General features: G+C 40.6%; 1 protein-coding gene across 1 annotated transcript in view; it reads left to right on the top strand.

Moving 5' to 3' along the window:
* The window catches only part of SPIDR (scaffold protein involved in DNA repair), a 761,161-nt gene that overhangs the window by 718,212 nt on the left and 25,211 nt on the right, over nt 1-17,738 (top strand). The window contains exons 15-17 of the mRNA XM_040354167.1: nt 11,935-12,139; nt 13,161-13,307; nt 16,284-16,377. Coding sequence (XP_040210101.1) covers nt 11,935-12,139; nt 13,161-13,307; nt 16,284-16,377 — 446 coding nt within the window. The remainder of the gene's footprint in view (nt 1-11,934; nt 12,140-13,160; nt 13,308-16,283; nt 16,378-17,738) is intronic.

Consider the following 17,738-nt stretch of genomic DNA (forward strand, 5'->3'; position numbering starts at 1 on the left):
AATAATGATGCCCATAGCATAACTCCTTACAACTCTTATTTATTGTGCAAGATAATAGGTAAACTTACAGGAACCCTAACCAATACAGACAATGTATACAAAAGAACAAGGAAGTCTGGGTTGTGAGGTAATGATGCCAAATAGCTCCGGCTTACGCGATTTGTCACAAAGACATCATCGGAAGCCGCACCATTTTGCTACACCATCCGGTTTATATAGGGTAGGGGAGCCTAGCAACCCGAGATCATGTGACTAATGGCCATCTTTAATAATGTTCTTACAGCAAAATCATGCTAGTCTCTGCCGAAATGTAACCCTTAAGCCGGGGATATCCAATTGACTGGTCTTGAAAGTTCATATGTCACGGCAGCCATGCATAATATACATTAAACACAAATTAAACTTCATACTTTATTATAAAAACATGTAAACCTATATACTAGATCACTAATGTATTTACAAAAATTTAAGAACAGAAAACACTTGTATGTATGCATATATGGCCCGGGGCCCACTAGATGAGAATAAGGGAATGTATGAAATGGGGGCCTATTTGCATAGCATAATGAAGAGAATGGAGGAAATTACAAATATAATATATATCATTTGGTGAATATATAAAAAAATACAAATGTAGGTACTAATATATAAGGGGAGGAGTCAGTACTTACATAGGTAATAAAGGGAGGCGGGCTCAGATCTCTCATTCATAGAGGAATGAAATGGGAGAAATCACTCATTAGATAAAAAACTGTTTAGATCTATATCTATCTATATTTAGGCCTTCTGGCTGGAGGGAATGTAATGGAAAAATCCATTTAGTTTCATTTTTAAATACTTTAATCCTTTTGTGGTCTCTACGCCAATGGGCTTTAATCATGTCTACAGCATAAAACATTAGGACTGAAGGGTCCCTATTATGGACTTCTCTAAAATGTCTAGAAAGACTATGCTTGGTAAATCCTTTCCTGATCTTAATATGCTCTCTGATCCTCATGTACAGGCGTCTTATGGCCCTGCCCACATATTGGTACCTGCATGGGCATCCGATGACATACACTGTACTTGAACATGTTATAAGTTCCTTGATTTTATATTCCTTGCCCATTACATAGAGCTAAAAGATAATGTTTTCTTGGGTTGCCTCTGGCTTGTCTTACAAGGTAAGCATTTCTGGCACCTGAAAACCCCTTTCAAATCTGGAAATGGACTCATCTATTGAGGGGGCTCTAGAGCATTGTGTACCAACTCTCAATGTTGGGGCCTTTCTATATATGAACTTTGGTTGATGGGGAAGTAGCTTTTTTAGTATTTTACCTGAATGGGCTAATGTTTCTTTACTATACTTTCCACCTTTTTGTATTCTGTTAAATTCAGTAAGGAAGGCCAAATCTATCTTCATTACACGTCTCTTTTTTATCTTTGTTATGTTCAAGGAGTGTATCTCTTCTCATATTCCTAACCACCTTTTCTAGTACCGCTAGTTATTTTATTTTTTATCCTTTATCTATGAATCTTTGTATTAGAACCTTGGCATGTTCTTCAAAATCCTTTTCATTACTGCAGTTCCTCCGGATCCTCATGAGTTGACCTATAATATATATATATATATATGTGTGTGTGTTTTTTTTTTACAGAAAATACTCTTTGTATATTTAACCACTTCCCTACGGCCGTACGACTATTGACGGCCGCAGGGTGGTTCTAAATCTCTGAGCCGCCGTCAATTGACGGCAGCTCATTTCCGCGTTCCCCGCGCGCGCTCCTGAGCGCGCAGCGGGGAACTTCTGTACTGGCCGTGTCCCTTGGACACAGCCAGTCACAGATCGCCGTGAACGGCCAATCGGAGCGGCCGTTTCCTAGGCGATCTGTGCGGCCAATGAGAGATGATCTCATATGTTTACATATGAGATCATCTCTCATTCCCGGCTCTCGCAGACAGCGGTGCTGTCAGGGGAGAGAGGAGACGGATCTGTGTCTCTTGTACATAGAGACACAGATCGGTCACCCCCCTTCCCCCACAGTTAGAACACTATATAGGGAACACACATTTAACCCCTTCCTCGCCCCCTAGTGTTAACCCCTTCCCTGCCAGTCACATTTATACAGTAATTAGTGCATATTTATAGCACTGATTGCAGTATAAATGTGAATGGCGCCAAAAATGTGTCCGATGTGTCCGCCATAATGTCGCAGTCGCAATAAAAATCGCAGATCGCCGCCATTACTAGTAAAAAAATAATAATAAAAAAATAATAATTCTGTCCCTTATTTTGTAGGCGCTATAACTTTTGCGCAAACCAGTCGCTTATTGCGATTTTTTTTTTTTTTTACTAAAAATATGTAGAATACGTATCGGCCTAGACTGAGGATAAAAAATGTTTTTTTCTAAAAAATTGAGCCATTTATTACAGCAACAATTCAATTTTTTTTTTTTTTTTTTCAAAATTGTCACTCTATTTTTGTTTATAGCGCAAAAAATAAAAACCGCAGAGGTGATCAAATACCACCAAAAGAAAGCTCTATTTGTGGGAAAAAAAGGACATCAATTTTGTTTGGGAGCCACATCGCACGACCGCGCAATTGTCAGTTAAAGCGACGCAGTGCCGAATCGCAAAAAGTCCTCTGGGCAGGAAGGGGGTTTAAGTGCCCAGTAAGGAAGTGGTTAAAGGTCTAAATTGTCAACATTCTCCAGGTTTCAATTTCCTATAAAAGTGATTCCATATTTGTTCAAATTTATTTCTTCCACTAACTTTTTCAGGGACTCCTCTACGTCCCTCCAGATGATTTGCTCTTTCCACTTATTCATGAATAAATTTGCCACACTTGGCACATATTTAGTCCCCCTGGCTCTACTCCCTTTGTTTGAACGTAATATTTACAATTGTACCAAAAATAATTGCTATTCATGGTTATGTCCAGGCCTTCCAAAATGTATCCAAATTTGTTCCTGTTTGAGATCCGTGAATTTATGTAGTGCTCATTTTGCACTGTTCAGACAGTCTTTCTGTACAATATTGGTGTATAATGAGTTCATGTCAATGGTGACTAACAAATCCTCCTTCCCTATTTGTATGTCTTTTATTTCCGAGATGAGTTGTTTGCTATCTTTGAGATAGGTCTTCCCTTTAGGCACCAGTGGTTATAAGTGGTCAGCCTAGAAAACAAGGTATCAATGCCGCTGATAATAGGTCTTCCTGGGGGTTTGTTTTGATTCTTATGGACCTTTGGTAAATAGTATATTACTGGGGTCTTAGCAGCTTCAGGTACAATGTATGTTGCCTCTTTTTTATTTAGAATGACCATATCTTTCCCCTTTATTAATGTTTTCAATTTTTTCTCATATTTCTTCTGTGGATTATAACAAAATAAAAAAATATATGTATTTTCCATCCTCAAAAGATTCATAATTTCTTCCTCATAGTCTGTTTTTTTTTTTTTTTTTTTTCAGTATGACCAATCCTCCCCCTTTGTCTGTGGGTCAAATTACCACTTCCCTTTTCTTCTCAATGGCCCTGATTGTATTCCAGATGTCCTTCTCTGTGGATTTGTGAATCTTTTGGCATCCTCCTCTACAATTTAAAAAAAAAAAATAGGCTATTATTACCAGGATATTTTGAGTTAAAAACAGAATGGTTTCTTAATTTGTTGTGTTCATATGTGGTTTGCATAGCCGTTGTCCCCTCCGTGTATTTGACAGAGTAAAATGTCTTTATGTTCAATTTCTGTAGGTCGCTATAAGCCATAAACTTGACAAGATTCTTGTCTGGGGCATATTTAAGACCTAAATCTAAAATATTTATCTTTTTCTCCATTAAAAATTGCATTACTCCAATTAAAAATGCCTGCCCCTATTGCTCTTCAACCAGAAAGAGACTGATCTATTACAAATGATTATGAAAAGGAGACAATACAAATTCAAGAATATAGAAACTGTAATATTAGAAAAAGAATATAGAAACTGTAATACTACAAATAAAAGAAAAACTGCTACCTTATGCAGACTGTAGAGAATATAAGGAGAAAGAGGACACTCTTCAGGAATATTTATTTCAATATGATAAAGAGATTTAACATAAAAAAACTAAAGAGATTAGGAGGGATGTGATGGACTATAAAAACCAGCAGGTGTATAAATGGCAAGCAGATGATGAGTATGGAATTGAGGAGATCACTGATGCCCTAATGACCAGTGTATCCCGAGAGACTTCAATAGAAAGGGAAGAAACTGAAGAGGAGTGGACTGAAGTGAGACATCCAAATCAGAGGGCAACAAGACCCCCTCAGAGAGAATCTAATGTTAGAACCCCAATCCATTCCAATAGAATGGACCAGTTTGGTAGACCTAATCAAGACAATGGGTACCATAACTCAAGGAGGTAATATCGGGAACATACCCTAAGAACCCCTAGCATGTCTTTTGCATCTTATAACAGATTGTCACACCTGAGATATGCAGGTACATATCAGGAGCCAACATATAGAGAACCCCAGCAGAGAGGAGATGTTTTACCCAGGGGGTCACAGAGGAAGATCACCAAGGAATTGAGGGGGATATGGATCTCCCAGATCGCATCAAGGATGGGGCCCCTCGAGAGACCAAGGATGGCAGAATACTTGGCAATCTCAGAGACCCCATTATCAAGCACACTGAGAGGTTACCTGGGAACCATGGAGAGCTGGTGGAATGGACTAGAACCAAATCCCAGAAATTATGGATGGTAACGAAAAAAACGGACCAGGGGCAAACCAGGGGGGGGGGGGCAAAGAAAATAAGAAAACAATAGGGGCAGGCATTTTCAATCTGAGTGATGTGTTTTTTTAATAAGGAAGAGATAGATTCTAGATTTAGGCCTTAACCACTTAAGGACCGCCGCACGATGATATATGTAGACAAAATGGCATGGCTGGGCACAAGGGCGTACATGTACGTCCCCTTTAAGAATTCGAAGCTCCGTGACTGCACCTGTGGACCCGATCGCCACCGGTGTCCCGCAATCGGGTCACAGGAGCTGAAGAACGGGGAGAGGTGAGTGTAAACAAACCTTCCCCATTCTTCTCTGTGGCTTGTCACTGATCGTCTGTTCCCTGTCATAGGGAACGACGATCAGTGACGTCACACGTCCAGCCACGCCCCCTACAGTAAGAATCGCTCCCTTAGGGCACACCTTAGCGCCCCCTAGTGGTTAACCCCTTCACTGCCATTGTCCTTTTCACAGTAATCTGTGTATTTTTATTGCACTTTTCGCTGTGAAAATGACAATGGTCCCAAAAATGTGTCCGCCATAATGTCGCAGTCACGAAAAAATTGCAGCCATTAGTAATAAAAAAAAATTATTAATAAAAATGCCATAAAACTATCCCATATTTTGTAAACGCTATAAATTTAGCACAAACCAACCGATAAACGCTTATTGCGATTTTTTTATTTTTTTTACCAAAAATATGTAGAAGAATACGTATCGGCCTAAACTGAAGGAAATTGGGGCTATTTATTATAGCAAATATGATTTTTTTTCATTTTTTTTTTTTTAAATTGTCACTCTATTTTTTGTTTATAGCGCAAAAAATAAAAACTGCAGAGGTGATCAAATACCACCAAAAGAAAGCTCTATTTGTGGGAAAAAAGGATGCCAATTTTGTTTGGGAGCCACTTTGTACGACCGCACAATTGTCAGTTAAAGCGACAGTGCCGAATCGCAAAAAGGGGCCAGGTCCTTTACCTGAATAATGGTCCAGGTCTTAAGCGGTTAAATATGCCCCAGACAAGAATCTTGATAAGTTTAAGGCTTATATCGACCTACAGAAATGTGTGAGGAAATTTAACATAAATAAATGTTACTCTCTCAAAAACGTGGAAGGGGCAGTGGTTATGCAAACCACGTATGAACACACCAAATTAAGAAATCCTTTTAGAAAAAGTTGAAAACATTCATAAAGAGGGGGAAAGATATGAGCATTCTAAATAAAAAAAAAAAGACAAAATACCTTGTACCAGAGGCTGGCAAGCCCTCAGTAATATATTATTTACCAAAGGTCCATAAGAATCAGAACAAACCCCCAGACTTATTTTAGATGGTTACCCTTTGATGGGTAGTGTCATCTGGTGAGTGCAGGTTTTTGACAGTACTTATTTCACATAAATTATATAATTGGAATAGTTTTTTTTTCTGATACAAATTTAGGGACTTTTATTTGTATTTATGGACTTCATTTAAAGACATCATGTTCACACAGTTATCACTGTAATGCTTTGACAATTTTTTTTATTTTTTTGCACATTAGCGCTTTGTTTTATGGTATAGTTATTTTTGCACTTGGCACTTTTGTATTAAGGTGTTGTAGCTCTTTTAGGCTGCATTCACACCTAATCGCGGCGTTTTGTCCCGCGAATTGCGGCGACAAATTGCAGCGTTTTGTACCACGATTTGCGGTGACAAAACGCCGCGATTTTAACCCCCAGGTCCACATCTCCTATGCCGAACGCGCCTGAAAAAAAGGGTCCGGGACTTGTTTTGAGCTTCAGGCGTTCGGCGTGGAGATGTGAACCATCTCCATAGAGGGCAATGGTATTTCTCCCCTCCAGCGTATCGAGCGTCGGGCGTAAATACACCTAGGTGTGAATGGAGCCTTAGGTTTGTCTTTTTTTTTTTTTTTCGCACATATCACTTTATTTTGATACATGAGAGCACATTTCACATTAGCAGCGCCAATTCCACCTACCCATTTCTGTACTTAATTTTGGTGGTTGGTATATTTGGAGGCAGCAGCCATTAGGATTTCCCTTTAGTCCATAGCGCATAACTACCGGAGGGAAGTTTCAGGAAAAAAGTGTTCCACAGCCCTCTGTGTATAACACGCAGGCACAGTTTACTGTCTATTTTCAGGGTAAAAAAGTGAGTGTTATACGCCAATAAATACAGTATTTAATTTTTACTTTTTTCTAATTAGAGAGTATGCTTTCTGAATTATCCTGCATTTTACATAGCTGCCAGCATGAACATGAATTTAGTCATACGTTATGTGCCTTTATTGTATCAACATTGAATAAGGGCATTATATCCGGTGTTGTCACCGATAGAATAAGAAGGAAGTAATAAAGGAAAAAATTGATGACACTCACCTGACAACCTGGTCTCTGCGAGCTGTGAGTGGGAGCAATCCCTGGCAGGCAGTTTCTGAAGAATGTAAACTTGAGTGGGAGAGGCTTTGGTTCAGTAATCATCCAGGTTCAACTTGTCATTACAACTTTGTTTTTTCTGTGTGAGATTTATGTGCTTCTCCTTTGTTAACATGCTGAACTTTCTGGTTACCTAACAAACCATTATATATTGCTCATGAGATGGCAGCAAAGAACACTATAACATCCAGTAAAATACATATCACTTATAAGGCTATGAATGTGCACATCATACATATGTTAAATTATAGAACTTGCATAAAAAAAAACACTGTACTGGGAAACATTAAAGGGGTTGTAAAGGTAAAAAAAATGTTTTCCTAAATAGCTTCCTTTACCTTAGTGCAGTCCTCCTTCACTTACCTCATCCTTTGATTTTAAATGTCCTTATTTCTTCTGAGAAATCCTCACTTCCTGTTCTTCTGTCTGTGGCTTTCTCCCTGGTGTGGAGTGTCGTGCTCGACCCCCTCCCCTGGAACACAGGAGAGTCAGGACACTCTCTATGAGCTGTGTGTTAGTGGGCGTCCTGACTCTTCTGTATTCCAGGGGAGGGGTCAAGCACAACACTCCACACCAGGGAGAAAGCCACAGACAGAAGAACAGGAAGTGAGGATTTCTCAGAAGAAATAAGGACATTTAAAAGCAAAATCGAAGGATGAGGTAAGTGAAGGAGGACTGCACTAAGGTAAAGGAAGCTATTTAGGATTTTTTTTTTTTTACCTTTACAACCCCTTTAAGGTACTTTGAGCCTCTAAAATGAAACAAATACACAGATTGTGTTCTGATCAGCTGACTTCCCTGGCTACATATTTGTTTCAGATCAACTAGAATTAGGAACAACTAGAATTTTAGTCAACGGCAGCTTTCAAATTTCTGTTGCATTGTGTCGCTGGTAATTGCCAATTTCCAATTCTGACAGCTGTACAACCAGCGTTAAATTTGGTGCTATAAATGTATCTAGGTATGTGTGTTATATGGCTGTTTAACCACTTAAGGACCGGAAGATTTTTTCCCTTAAAGCAGGAGTTCACCCGAATTTTTTTTTTAACATTATCTTGAGGCTAATTATGCGAAGCAGAATCGGGTGTTTTTTTTTTTTAAATCTATGCAGTACTTACCGTTTTAGAGATAGATGTTCTCCGTGGCTTCCAGGTACGATCCTCGGGACCTGGCGTTCCTATTTGATTGACAGCCTTCCGACCGTCGCATACAGCACGTCAGCTGTCTTTTTACGGCCGCCCCTTTGCTCGTTCCCCGCGCGTGCTCCCGAGCGCGCAGCGGGGAACTTCTGTGCTGGCCGTGTCCCTTGGACACAGCCAATCACAGATCGCCGTGAACGGCCAATCGGAGTGGCCGTTTGCTAGGCGATCTGTGCGGCCAATGAGAGATGATCTCATATGTAAACATATGAGATCATTTCTCATTGCCGGCTCTCACAGAGACAGCGTGCTGTCAGGGAGAGAGGAGACCGATCTGTGTCTCTTGTACATAGGGACACAGATCGGTCACCTCCCCAGTCATCCCCCTTCCCCCACAGATAGAACACTATATAGGGAATACATTTAACCCCTTCCTCACCCCCTAGTGTTAACCCCTTCAATGCCAGTCACATTTATACAGTAATTAGTGCATATTTATAGCACTGATTGCAGTATAAATGTGAATGGTGCCAAAAATGTGTCAAATACAAATCGCAGATCGCCGCCATTACTAGTAAAAAAATAAATAATAAAAAATAATAATTCTGTCCCCTATTTTGTAGGCGCTATAACTTTTGCGCAAACCAGTCGCTTATTGCGTTTTTTTACCAAAAATATGTAGAAAAATACGTATCGGCCTAAACTGAGAAAAAATAAATGTTTTTTAAAAAAAATTGGGCTATTTATTATAGCAACAAGTAAAAAATATTGTCTTTTTTTTTCAAAATTGTCGTTCTTTTTTTTTTTTTTTTTTTTGCAATAATATACCCGTTTAAAAACAATCTTCATTGGTTTAGGCCAATATATATTGTTCTACATATTTTTGCTAAAAAAAATCAATAAGCATATATTGATTGGTTTGTGCAAAAGTTATAGTGTCTACAAAATAGGCAATAGATGTATGGCATTGTTATTATTTATTTCTTTTTTTACTATGGCGGTAATCAGCGATTTTTAGTGGGACTGCAACATTGTGGGAGACAGATCAGACATGTTTTACACTTTTTTGGAACCATTGACATTCATACAGTGATCAGTGCTATAAAAATGCATTGATTACAGTATAAATGTCACTGGCAGGGAAGTGGTTAACACTAAGGAGTGATCAAGGGGTTAGATGTGTTTCCTGGGAGGTGTTTCTAACTGTGGGGGCAGTGTACTGACTGGAGGAGGAGCGAGATCGCTGTTCCTAATCACTAGAAACAGACAATCACTCTCTATTCTCCTGACAGAACAGGGATATGTTTGTTTACATTGACAGATCCCCATTCTGCCTCTCTGTGGAGCAGCCACCGACCACATGCATCAGCTCCCCCATCGTGCAGCAGGCGGGCCTGCTATAGCTGTTTAAAGAGCCGACATACAGCTATGGCGATTTGCAGGAACGAGCTGACCTGCCACAGTATAATGACGGCTGGTCGGCAAGTGGTTAATGTTCATAGAGTTGTTCTACGGTGAACTTCCACTTTTAAAGGAGAAGTGCGGGAAATAAAACAAAAAAAACACTTAACATATTCACCTATATGGCTGCAGCATCAATTTGATGCTGCAGCTGCCCTCTGCTGGCGATAAGGCCCAGAACTGAGCAATCTCATGACCACTGATCACTCACTTCCCAGGTCCACTCTGAGCACAGAGTAGTGACTTAGTCACTGCTCTTTCTCCCTAGCACTCACTGGAGCACCTAGCAAGAGGGGGGATGGGAGTGTCTGGCTCAGGCTGTCTTGTTGGGATGCATCCAGAATTTGAAGAGGCTCAGTGACGTCAGGCAACAATGGGTTTTTAACTTTAGCCCACTGTCAGCTGATTCTGGATCACAGTAGAGCACAAGTGGACTCTTATGACCCACAAGTGAAGCATAGCCAAAAGAGCTTCATACTTCCTTTTTAACCACCTCCCATCCTTCCCTCAGCTGCAGTGATGACCAATATATCATTTTTTAGTGCCAGGATTTCTGAAGCTGTTAAAATTAATCTGAGCGGCTAAAGAGCCACGATTACTTTTACAGGCAGTGGAAAAGGGTGTTCCACCCCTTCCCATCTGCACCGCCTTTACCGGGCTCTTCTGAGCGATCGGGGAGCCGGGGAAGGATGTGACCAACGGCATCCACTTTCTGAGACACTGTGACTGGAGGACAGGGGGAGCCATTCCTCCCCCTGTGTGATATCAGAAACCGGAAGCGGATTTTGTCACTTCTACTACAAACACTTAACGGCTTGTAAAAGCATTGGATCAATCCATTCTTGCTTTGATCAGATGCTTTGGAGGCCAGAGGAGACACCTGGGATCTAATAGACCCCAGATGTCTCGGTAGATAGGACTATGTAAAGAGGACCTGTCACTGTTTATTGTTATCACCATGAATTCCTTGTGATGACAATAAAAGTGATAAAGAAAAACATATAATACAATTTGAATAAAAATGTTAACAGTGCCCTCGTCCCACCGTAATTGGCTGTCCGTTTCCAATTCTGATTGCTGGGCGACCAGAGTTCAGACAGAAATTAAACCTGGTGCTATACATTTTTCAAAGTACATGTGTTAAATGGCTGTTTAATGTTCATAGAGTAACTCTACAGTGAACTCCCACTTCAAAGGAGAAGTGCGGGAAACACTTCTGTGTACAGGACACTTCCAGGTAGCCATATTGCATCGCATTTTACAGAAAATTATAGAGCTGCAGATTGAATAGGAAAGGCAATTTCTAATAACATTCAATGACAATATGACTTGTGTCACAATTGTATATGCAATTTTTTCCCCCACAAAAGTGGAGTTGCCCTTTAAGCTTAAAGTGGAATTCCAGTCAAATATTAACCAAGCCTAAACCTACTCCCACCCCCTATTCTAAGCCCAGTTTATCTACCCTGTTGAAAGGAGAGATCTGTATACTTGCCTATTTTGAGGCCGCTCCAGTCTGATCACATGATTGGGTCTCAGAGCTGGCTTCAGTGTAGAGGAGGGACAGCCGACAAAGAATGTTCCATAGTAAGCCTATGAGTGACATCATCGCCCAGGCTCTGCAGCCAGTGTGGGTGATCTCTGCTCTTCGCTGAAGCCCACCGCTGGAAAGATCATGTGAACAGAGTGGATTACCTTCAGTATGAGTAAGTATAGACTTATTTCCTTTAGGCTGGGTTCACATATGAGCAGGCAGCAGCTTACAGCAGGAGTCCGGTATGTCCTTGTTCACCGTTTTGGGTCTGATTTCAGCCTGAATTGTTGGCTGAATTTGGACCTGGAATAGACCAAAAGACGCACAGGGATCCTATGCTAATCGCATTGGAGCCGCTGCAGAGATATGTGAATTGGCGCCATAGAGAGCCAGTCACAATCTCCTGCTGTGTGAATTGGATGCAGACGAAAACCTGCATCCAATTCACACTAGTCTGAACCCAGCCTTACAGGGTAGTTTAAAATAATCTTATAATGGGGATGGGAGTAGGTTTAGGCTTAGTATTTGACTATACTTCCACTTTAACTGCATCAATAACATCTGACTTTGTTTTTCCATTATTAAAGTAAACCTTTAGTAACAGATTTTTCACATTACAGATACAAGGTGACCTGCCAATGAAGAAGGAATTTTGGATATATGTGACAGATGCTACTCTCCAGATGACGCCAGAGACATCGGGAATCCCTAAAATTCTCTCAGTGTGTGTCTTGCCTTCTTGTGCAGTGGACACTAGGGTACTAGAGGCCCTTGCCAACAAGTTAACTTACAAGATGTTTTTTAAAGATGCAGTAAAAGAGAACGGTAAGTTACCAGAGTGCCAGATTATCGTCTCAAAACTGCAAAGGATAGATATGTTACCTGTGTATAAGTGTATTTGGAAAAAAAAATGTTTTAAATGATTTGCAAAGCTCTTGCAATGTGATTGTTGTGGATTCCTTTATACGTCAACGCTAATTTTGGGATTCAGAGTAGAGTCTTTTGTGAAATTTGTATAATCTTTTATACACCAAAAGAGATGAGAGATTGATGTAAAAATGTGTTTAAAAAATGTAATTCCTTTTTAAACTATATATATTGGGCCGGATTCACATACATCGGCGCATATATATGCCGCCGTAGCGTATCTCTTTTACGCTACGCCGACACAACGCAGAGAGGCAAGCATGTAATTCACAAAGCAAATGCTCCCAACGTTGCGCCAGCGTAACGTAAATTCGTAGGCGTAAGCCAGCCTAATTCAAAGTAGGTGGAAGTGGGCGTGATCCATTTAAATGAAGCGTGACCCCATGCAAATGATGGGCCGAACGAATGGCGCATGCGACGTCCCGTGGACGCATCCCAGTGCGCATGCTCAGAATCACGTCGAAAATACTCCCTAAGATACGTCAAATCACTGCCTACGACTTGAATGTAACCTACGCCCAGCTCTATTCACGTACTACTACGTAAACGACGTAAAATACGACGATCGTGAATCGGCATATCTCACTCATTTGCATATTCGAATCGTAAATCAATGGGAGCGCCCCTTGCGGCCAGCGTAAATATGCGCCCACGATACGACGGTGTAGGAAACTTACATCGGTCGGATGAAGCCTATTTACAGGCGTATCTTGCTTTCAAAGTCAGGCGCATAGATACTACGGCGCATATGTGCACTTACGCGGCGTATCTCGAGATACGACGGCGTAAGTGCTACGTGAATCCGGGCCATTGTTTTTTTTTAATTCTGTGAAACTATGCATTCATTTAGTTACAATAGTCAATAGCTATGGATTATTTGGCAGCACAAATTTTATCTTTTTTTTTTTTTTTTTGGCAGGCAAGATAATTTGTGTAGAACGCACAGTGCTTTCATTACAAAAGCCCCTTTTATCCCAGGTTTCTGTCATTAACGAGCTGACTGGCCCTGTTATACTGGACAAACTGGATTCTGCAACAGAGGCAAACTCCTTGCGCATTGTGACAGGTTGGTACTGGGAGAAAAATGACAGGCACATGTCAAAAAACACTTTCTTTCTTTAATGTGAGTCAGATGAGACGTGCAAAGAATGTTGTTACTAAAGTGTCTGCAACATGTCAGTGCAAATTAGATTGCCACTTAAACTATGTATTATTCTTAACATTTAATTACAAAATAATAAGTGCATCATTATCTTTGCCTAACCGTTCTAACAATGTAAGTTTACATGAACATTAAATACATATTTGAGGCAAAAGTGAGCATCAGAGGATAGAAAGATATTTTGTTATTTCAAGCTCCCAGACACATCTTTAGAGGCCAACAGATGCTGCAGTATGTTCCTTGCTGGCTGGCTGGCTGGCTGGCATCTGTGTTTAATATTGTGTGAAACCTGCAATCAAGAACAGTTAGATAAATTGTTTCAGGGCAGTGTTTAGTGTGGTGCCAATTAGCATGGCTAATTAGCACATTTAGAAATCCACATTGTTTCTTACAAAAAAATCAGTTCCACTTTACTTCATACAGATCAAAGGTAATTAACTGTGTTTTCAGTTTTATATTAGACTGCTTACATTTAGGCAAGAGAGCTGAATTTGAGAGAAATTTGAGGCAAGAGAGAAAAATTTGAGGCAGCCTACATCCACAGAAGACTGTGGTTAGTTCTCAAAGGTGCACCTACCTGCTGAGGTCCTTCACAAAATGTGTGCAAATGTGTACCTAGTGTGCAAATTGCAGATACATAGTACCCCTACTCATTCACCAAATAAAGTGTAGTTTAAAAAAAGACAGTAGGAAGTTTTTGGCAAGTCCTTTATTAAAAAATATATATATATATATATATAAAATGTCCCCTGGTGTAGATCCATTGTCAATCATGATGTCTGCCATTGCTGACCCAGGAAACAAAAAATCTGCTCCCAACAAAGTCTCCCACCATCTGCCAGCTCCTTGAGAAAGCTAATAGGTGAAACGTGTGCATCGCTTCTGCAGAGTTTGATGATGATGGTTTAACAATATGGCCTCTTATATGTTGTACTTCTAAACATGATGATGGCTCACAAATGTGGCCAATTGCACAGAATATGGGAACTAATGTTTTTATCTATCTTTTTTAAATGTTTTGTAATTTATTTATTTTTCATCTTATGTGGTTATTGCTCTCTGATACCAATACAAGTCCAACTTTCTGAGGTTCCTTTAAGTTATTTACCACATTCTTCTTTTTTTTTTTTTTTTTTTTTTTAAATGACTTTCACTCCTGTTTTGTGCAGTATTTACCAAGCGTTTTTGCTTTATGTGGTAAATACCACATAAAGCAATAGTGAATTTTCAGGATCGCATGCGGTATTTGGGAAAACAACTAAATGCCGAATGCAATCTGGTTCTGTGAATAGAGCCCAATAGGTTCTTACAAAAGATAAATCCACTAGATCTGATGTTTTAAATTGGGCATTCTACTGGTTTCTTACATGAGTGACTCCAGCAGTCAAATCTGTACTCCTTAAGCCTAGTAACACTATATTTTATTTTGTTCAACCCAGCAGGCGATAAACTGAAGAGCTCGGGAGGAGTAGCTGTACTATCTATCCAATGTTAGTACCTCCTGCTGAGCTATTGTTTTCTGACAAGGGGACTTTCCACCCATCATAACACACCAGTCCGTGTTCTCAGCCATTGACTAAGAGCATTGATTGGATGCCGAGCGACAGACCTTTTTCGGTCATTCCCCTGCGATGGAAGCTGTCCCAGATGCCGTACACACAGGCCGAATGTCCGCTGGTTTCTATTGAACTGGCCAATACCACCCCATATTCGACCTGTGTGTACGGCGCTTTAGTAATTAGATCTGCCCTCTGCCAAAACCATTATTACATTTTTACATATGGAGATGCAGCAAGAGTTTTATGGCTTAAGGTTGGCCATACACAAGTCATTGTATTTTCATTCAAGACCGACTTCTGTTGAACGATCTTGCTGGAAAATCCAAATTCGATCAGTGTATTCTGGCAGGGTATCGGGGAGTCCTCATGTCAGAATACAGTAGCATAGCAGGAGAGATCCTGCATTACACATTGTTGTGTTAATAGGGGATCTGTCAGTTTTTTTTGTTTTTTTTTAAACCCGCCAATTGAACAAAAAAGAAAATAAACGTGTACCCAGCTTTAGTTTAGGATGGCCTGACTCTCTAAAAAATAAGGTCAGCAATGGCTAATTAAACAAAAAAAATAAGGATGTGAAAGCAGACATGGGACCCTTTCACACGGTCAGTTTGACCCAATTGGACCCTCCATTCATCTCTAAGGAGTGGCAGATGTAAACCGACTTGTGTTCTACCTCCAATCCGATCAGGCTGTGTTCGCTCTGCATATGCAGAGTGGACATGGACCTGCCATCCGCCTGCTCCCCTGATTGTGGCCCGCGGACAGTTACCAAGTCGCTTAAGTGGCCCTCACGCTTCAAAAGGTTGGGCACCCCTGATATAGAGCAATGTTTTCATTCAGGCTTGGTTCACACTGGTGCAATGGCAGGCATTGCGTTGATTTGCACCGCATGCCTGTGCACATCACATGCAAGTTCAGCTATAAAGTTTGCATGCCTGAAATGGCATCGCGTTCACATACAAATGGTGCAGGACCCTTTTTTTGGTCCGCACTGGAATCGTATTGCATGTGTGTTTAAAACCCATGGGATCCGATTCCACAGTTTGCACCGTTTTCTTTGAACCGATTCGGGGGTGTCATTAACTTTATTTTGACACCCACAGCGGTCCGCAGAGAGCAGTGTGAACTGTCTGCGAGTCCGATGTGACGCAGGAACCTGCACAGGAATTGCTGTGGCTCCCGCATCACACCAGTGTGAACCGAGTCATGTTTTTTTAATAACTTGCTTGTGGGCCTACTGCTGAAAATGATATACTATATAAAGCCTGTTACCTTCCTAATTCATTTGCAGCAAGTTAACATTTTGTTATTGTTTCCACAGGAATTATTAATGGAGTTGATGAGAGAGAATCTTTTTCTTGGCCTGTGTGTAACTTATGTGGAAGCAGTAAGCTACAGCCTTGGGACTCAGACAGGTAAAATATCTTAAGACCTCATGCCCTCAGACACTTAGCAGTTTGTGAGTGCTGAGGTAAAAAATATGCAACACACAAGTGAATGTCTGTTAGATGGCTGTGCTTGGGTGAGCGCTGACAGCTTCTGCTTACCTGAGTACAGCCATTCACATGTACTGGTGGCTCTATATGGTACATGAGGCTATCTGTGCATGTAAGAAAAGATGATGGAAGGATACTTTATTTCTGGCACATCAACAGTTATTTTTCTGTACTTACTGTATGTTCAGAGGTATAAAACTTGCAAAAAAAAACTTGCTTTGACATGCACTTTAAAGAGACCCTGTCAATATTGCTTATTATTTTAAAGCGTACAGCACAAATATATAAATTCCCATCCCAGGTTACAAAACAAATTGAAGTGGCATTCTTTAATAATCCCCTTTGCTCTTCTCTTGGATCTATATACAAAATATTGTAATGAGAGGAGGGGTGAACGAGCTGGGCCAGTAAAGAGGATAATTTGACATTATCCTACAAAAAAAAAATGGCTAAGGAGGGGCTGTGTTAGGGAATTGACCCTCATGGCATACTCAATTCTTGGAAAGGAAACAACAATGCAAGTAAGGATTTAAAATACTTTATTTTTCTTCTTTATACCTGCATTTTTGGTTGGTGACGGGGTCCCTCTAAAGTATAACTCCAGGTTTAATTTCACTTTAAAAAGTTTGTTTGGGGCAAGGTGCCCAAATGAACTATTTCCATTACCGAAAAATTCAGCCACGGTGTGTTCTGTAATATACTGTAGTAGCATTAGCTAAAGACAGTAAGCAGCACTATGTTGTGGCAGCAGTACAGATGACTTCTCGTCTGCTGTTTGAATTAAAGAGTAAGGCCCCTTTCACATGTACGGATCCAGTGAGGATCCGTACATGTCTCATCCGCTTGCTGAGCGGGGATTGCTCCGTTGATCCTCGCTGAGCCGGCAGATGACAGGGCGGTCCCTGCACAGTGCAGGGACTGCCATGTCGGATCTCCGCTCTCCCCTATGGGGGGGGGGGGTCGGATGAACACGGACTGTCTGTGAGTGTTCACCCGATCCGCTCTGCAGAAAAATAGGATTTCTCTTGTCGTCCATGGACGGACACAGCCTCCTCAATTGACACATGGGTTATGTTCCCTGTTTAATCTCATGAGATGTGAACTGTGGGCTGATATAATACAAAATCAACCATGTGTGAAAAAAATATCAGGGACACGATGTACCCAATATTTAGTGTGGATAATCTAAATACAAACGATCTATAGAAATCTATATTATGCAAGTGTGACACAATATTTTAAACATGAACCAAAGATTTGGTGTATCGGCATACACATCA

This window comes from Rana temporaria, chromosome 5 (genome assembly GCF_905171775.1).
Source record: "Rana temporaria chromosome 5, aRanTem1.1, whole genome shotgun sequence".
Lineage (NCBI taxonomy): Eukaryota > Metazoa > Chordata > Amphibia > Anura > Ranidae > Rana > Rana temporaria.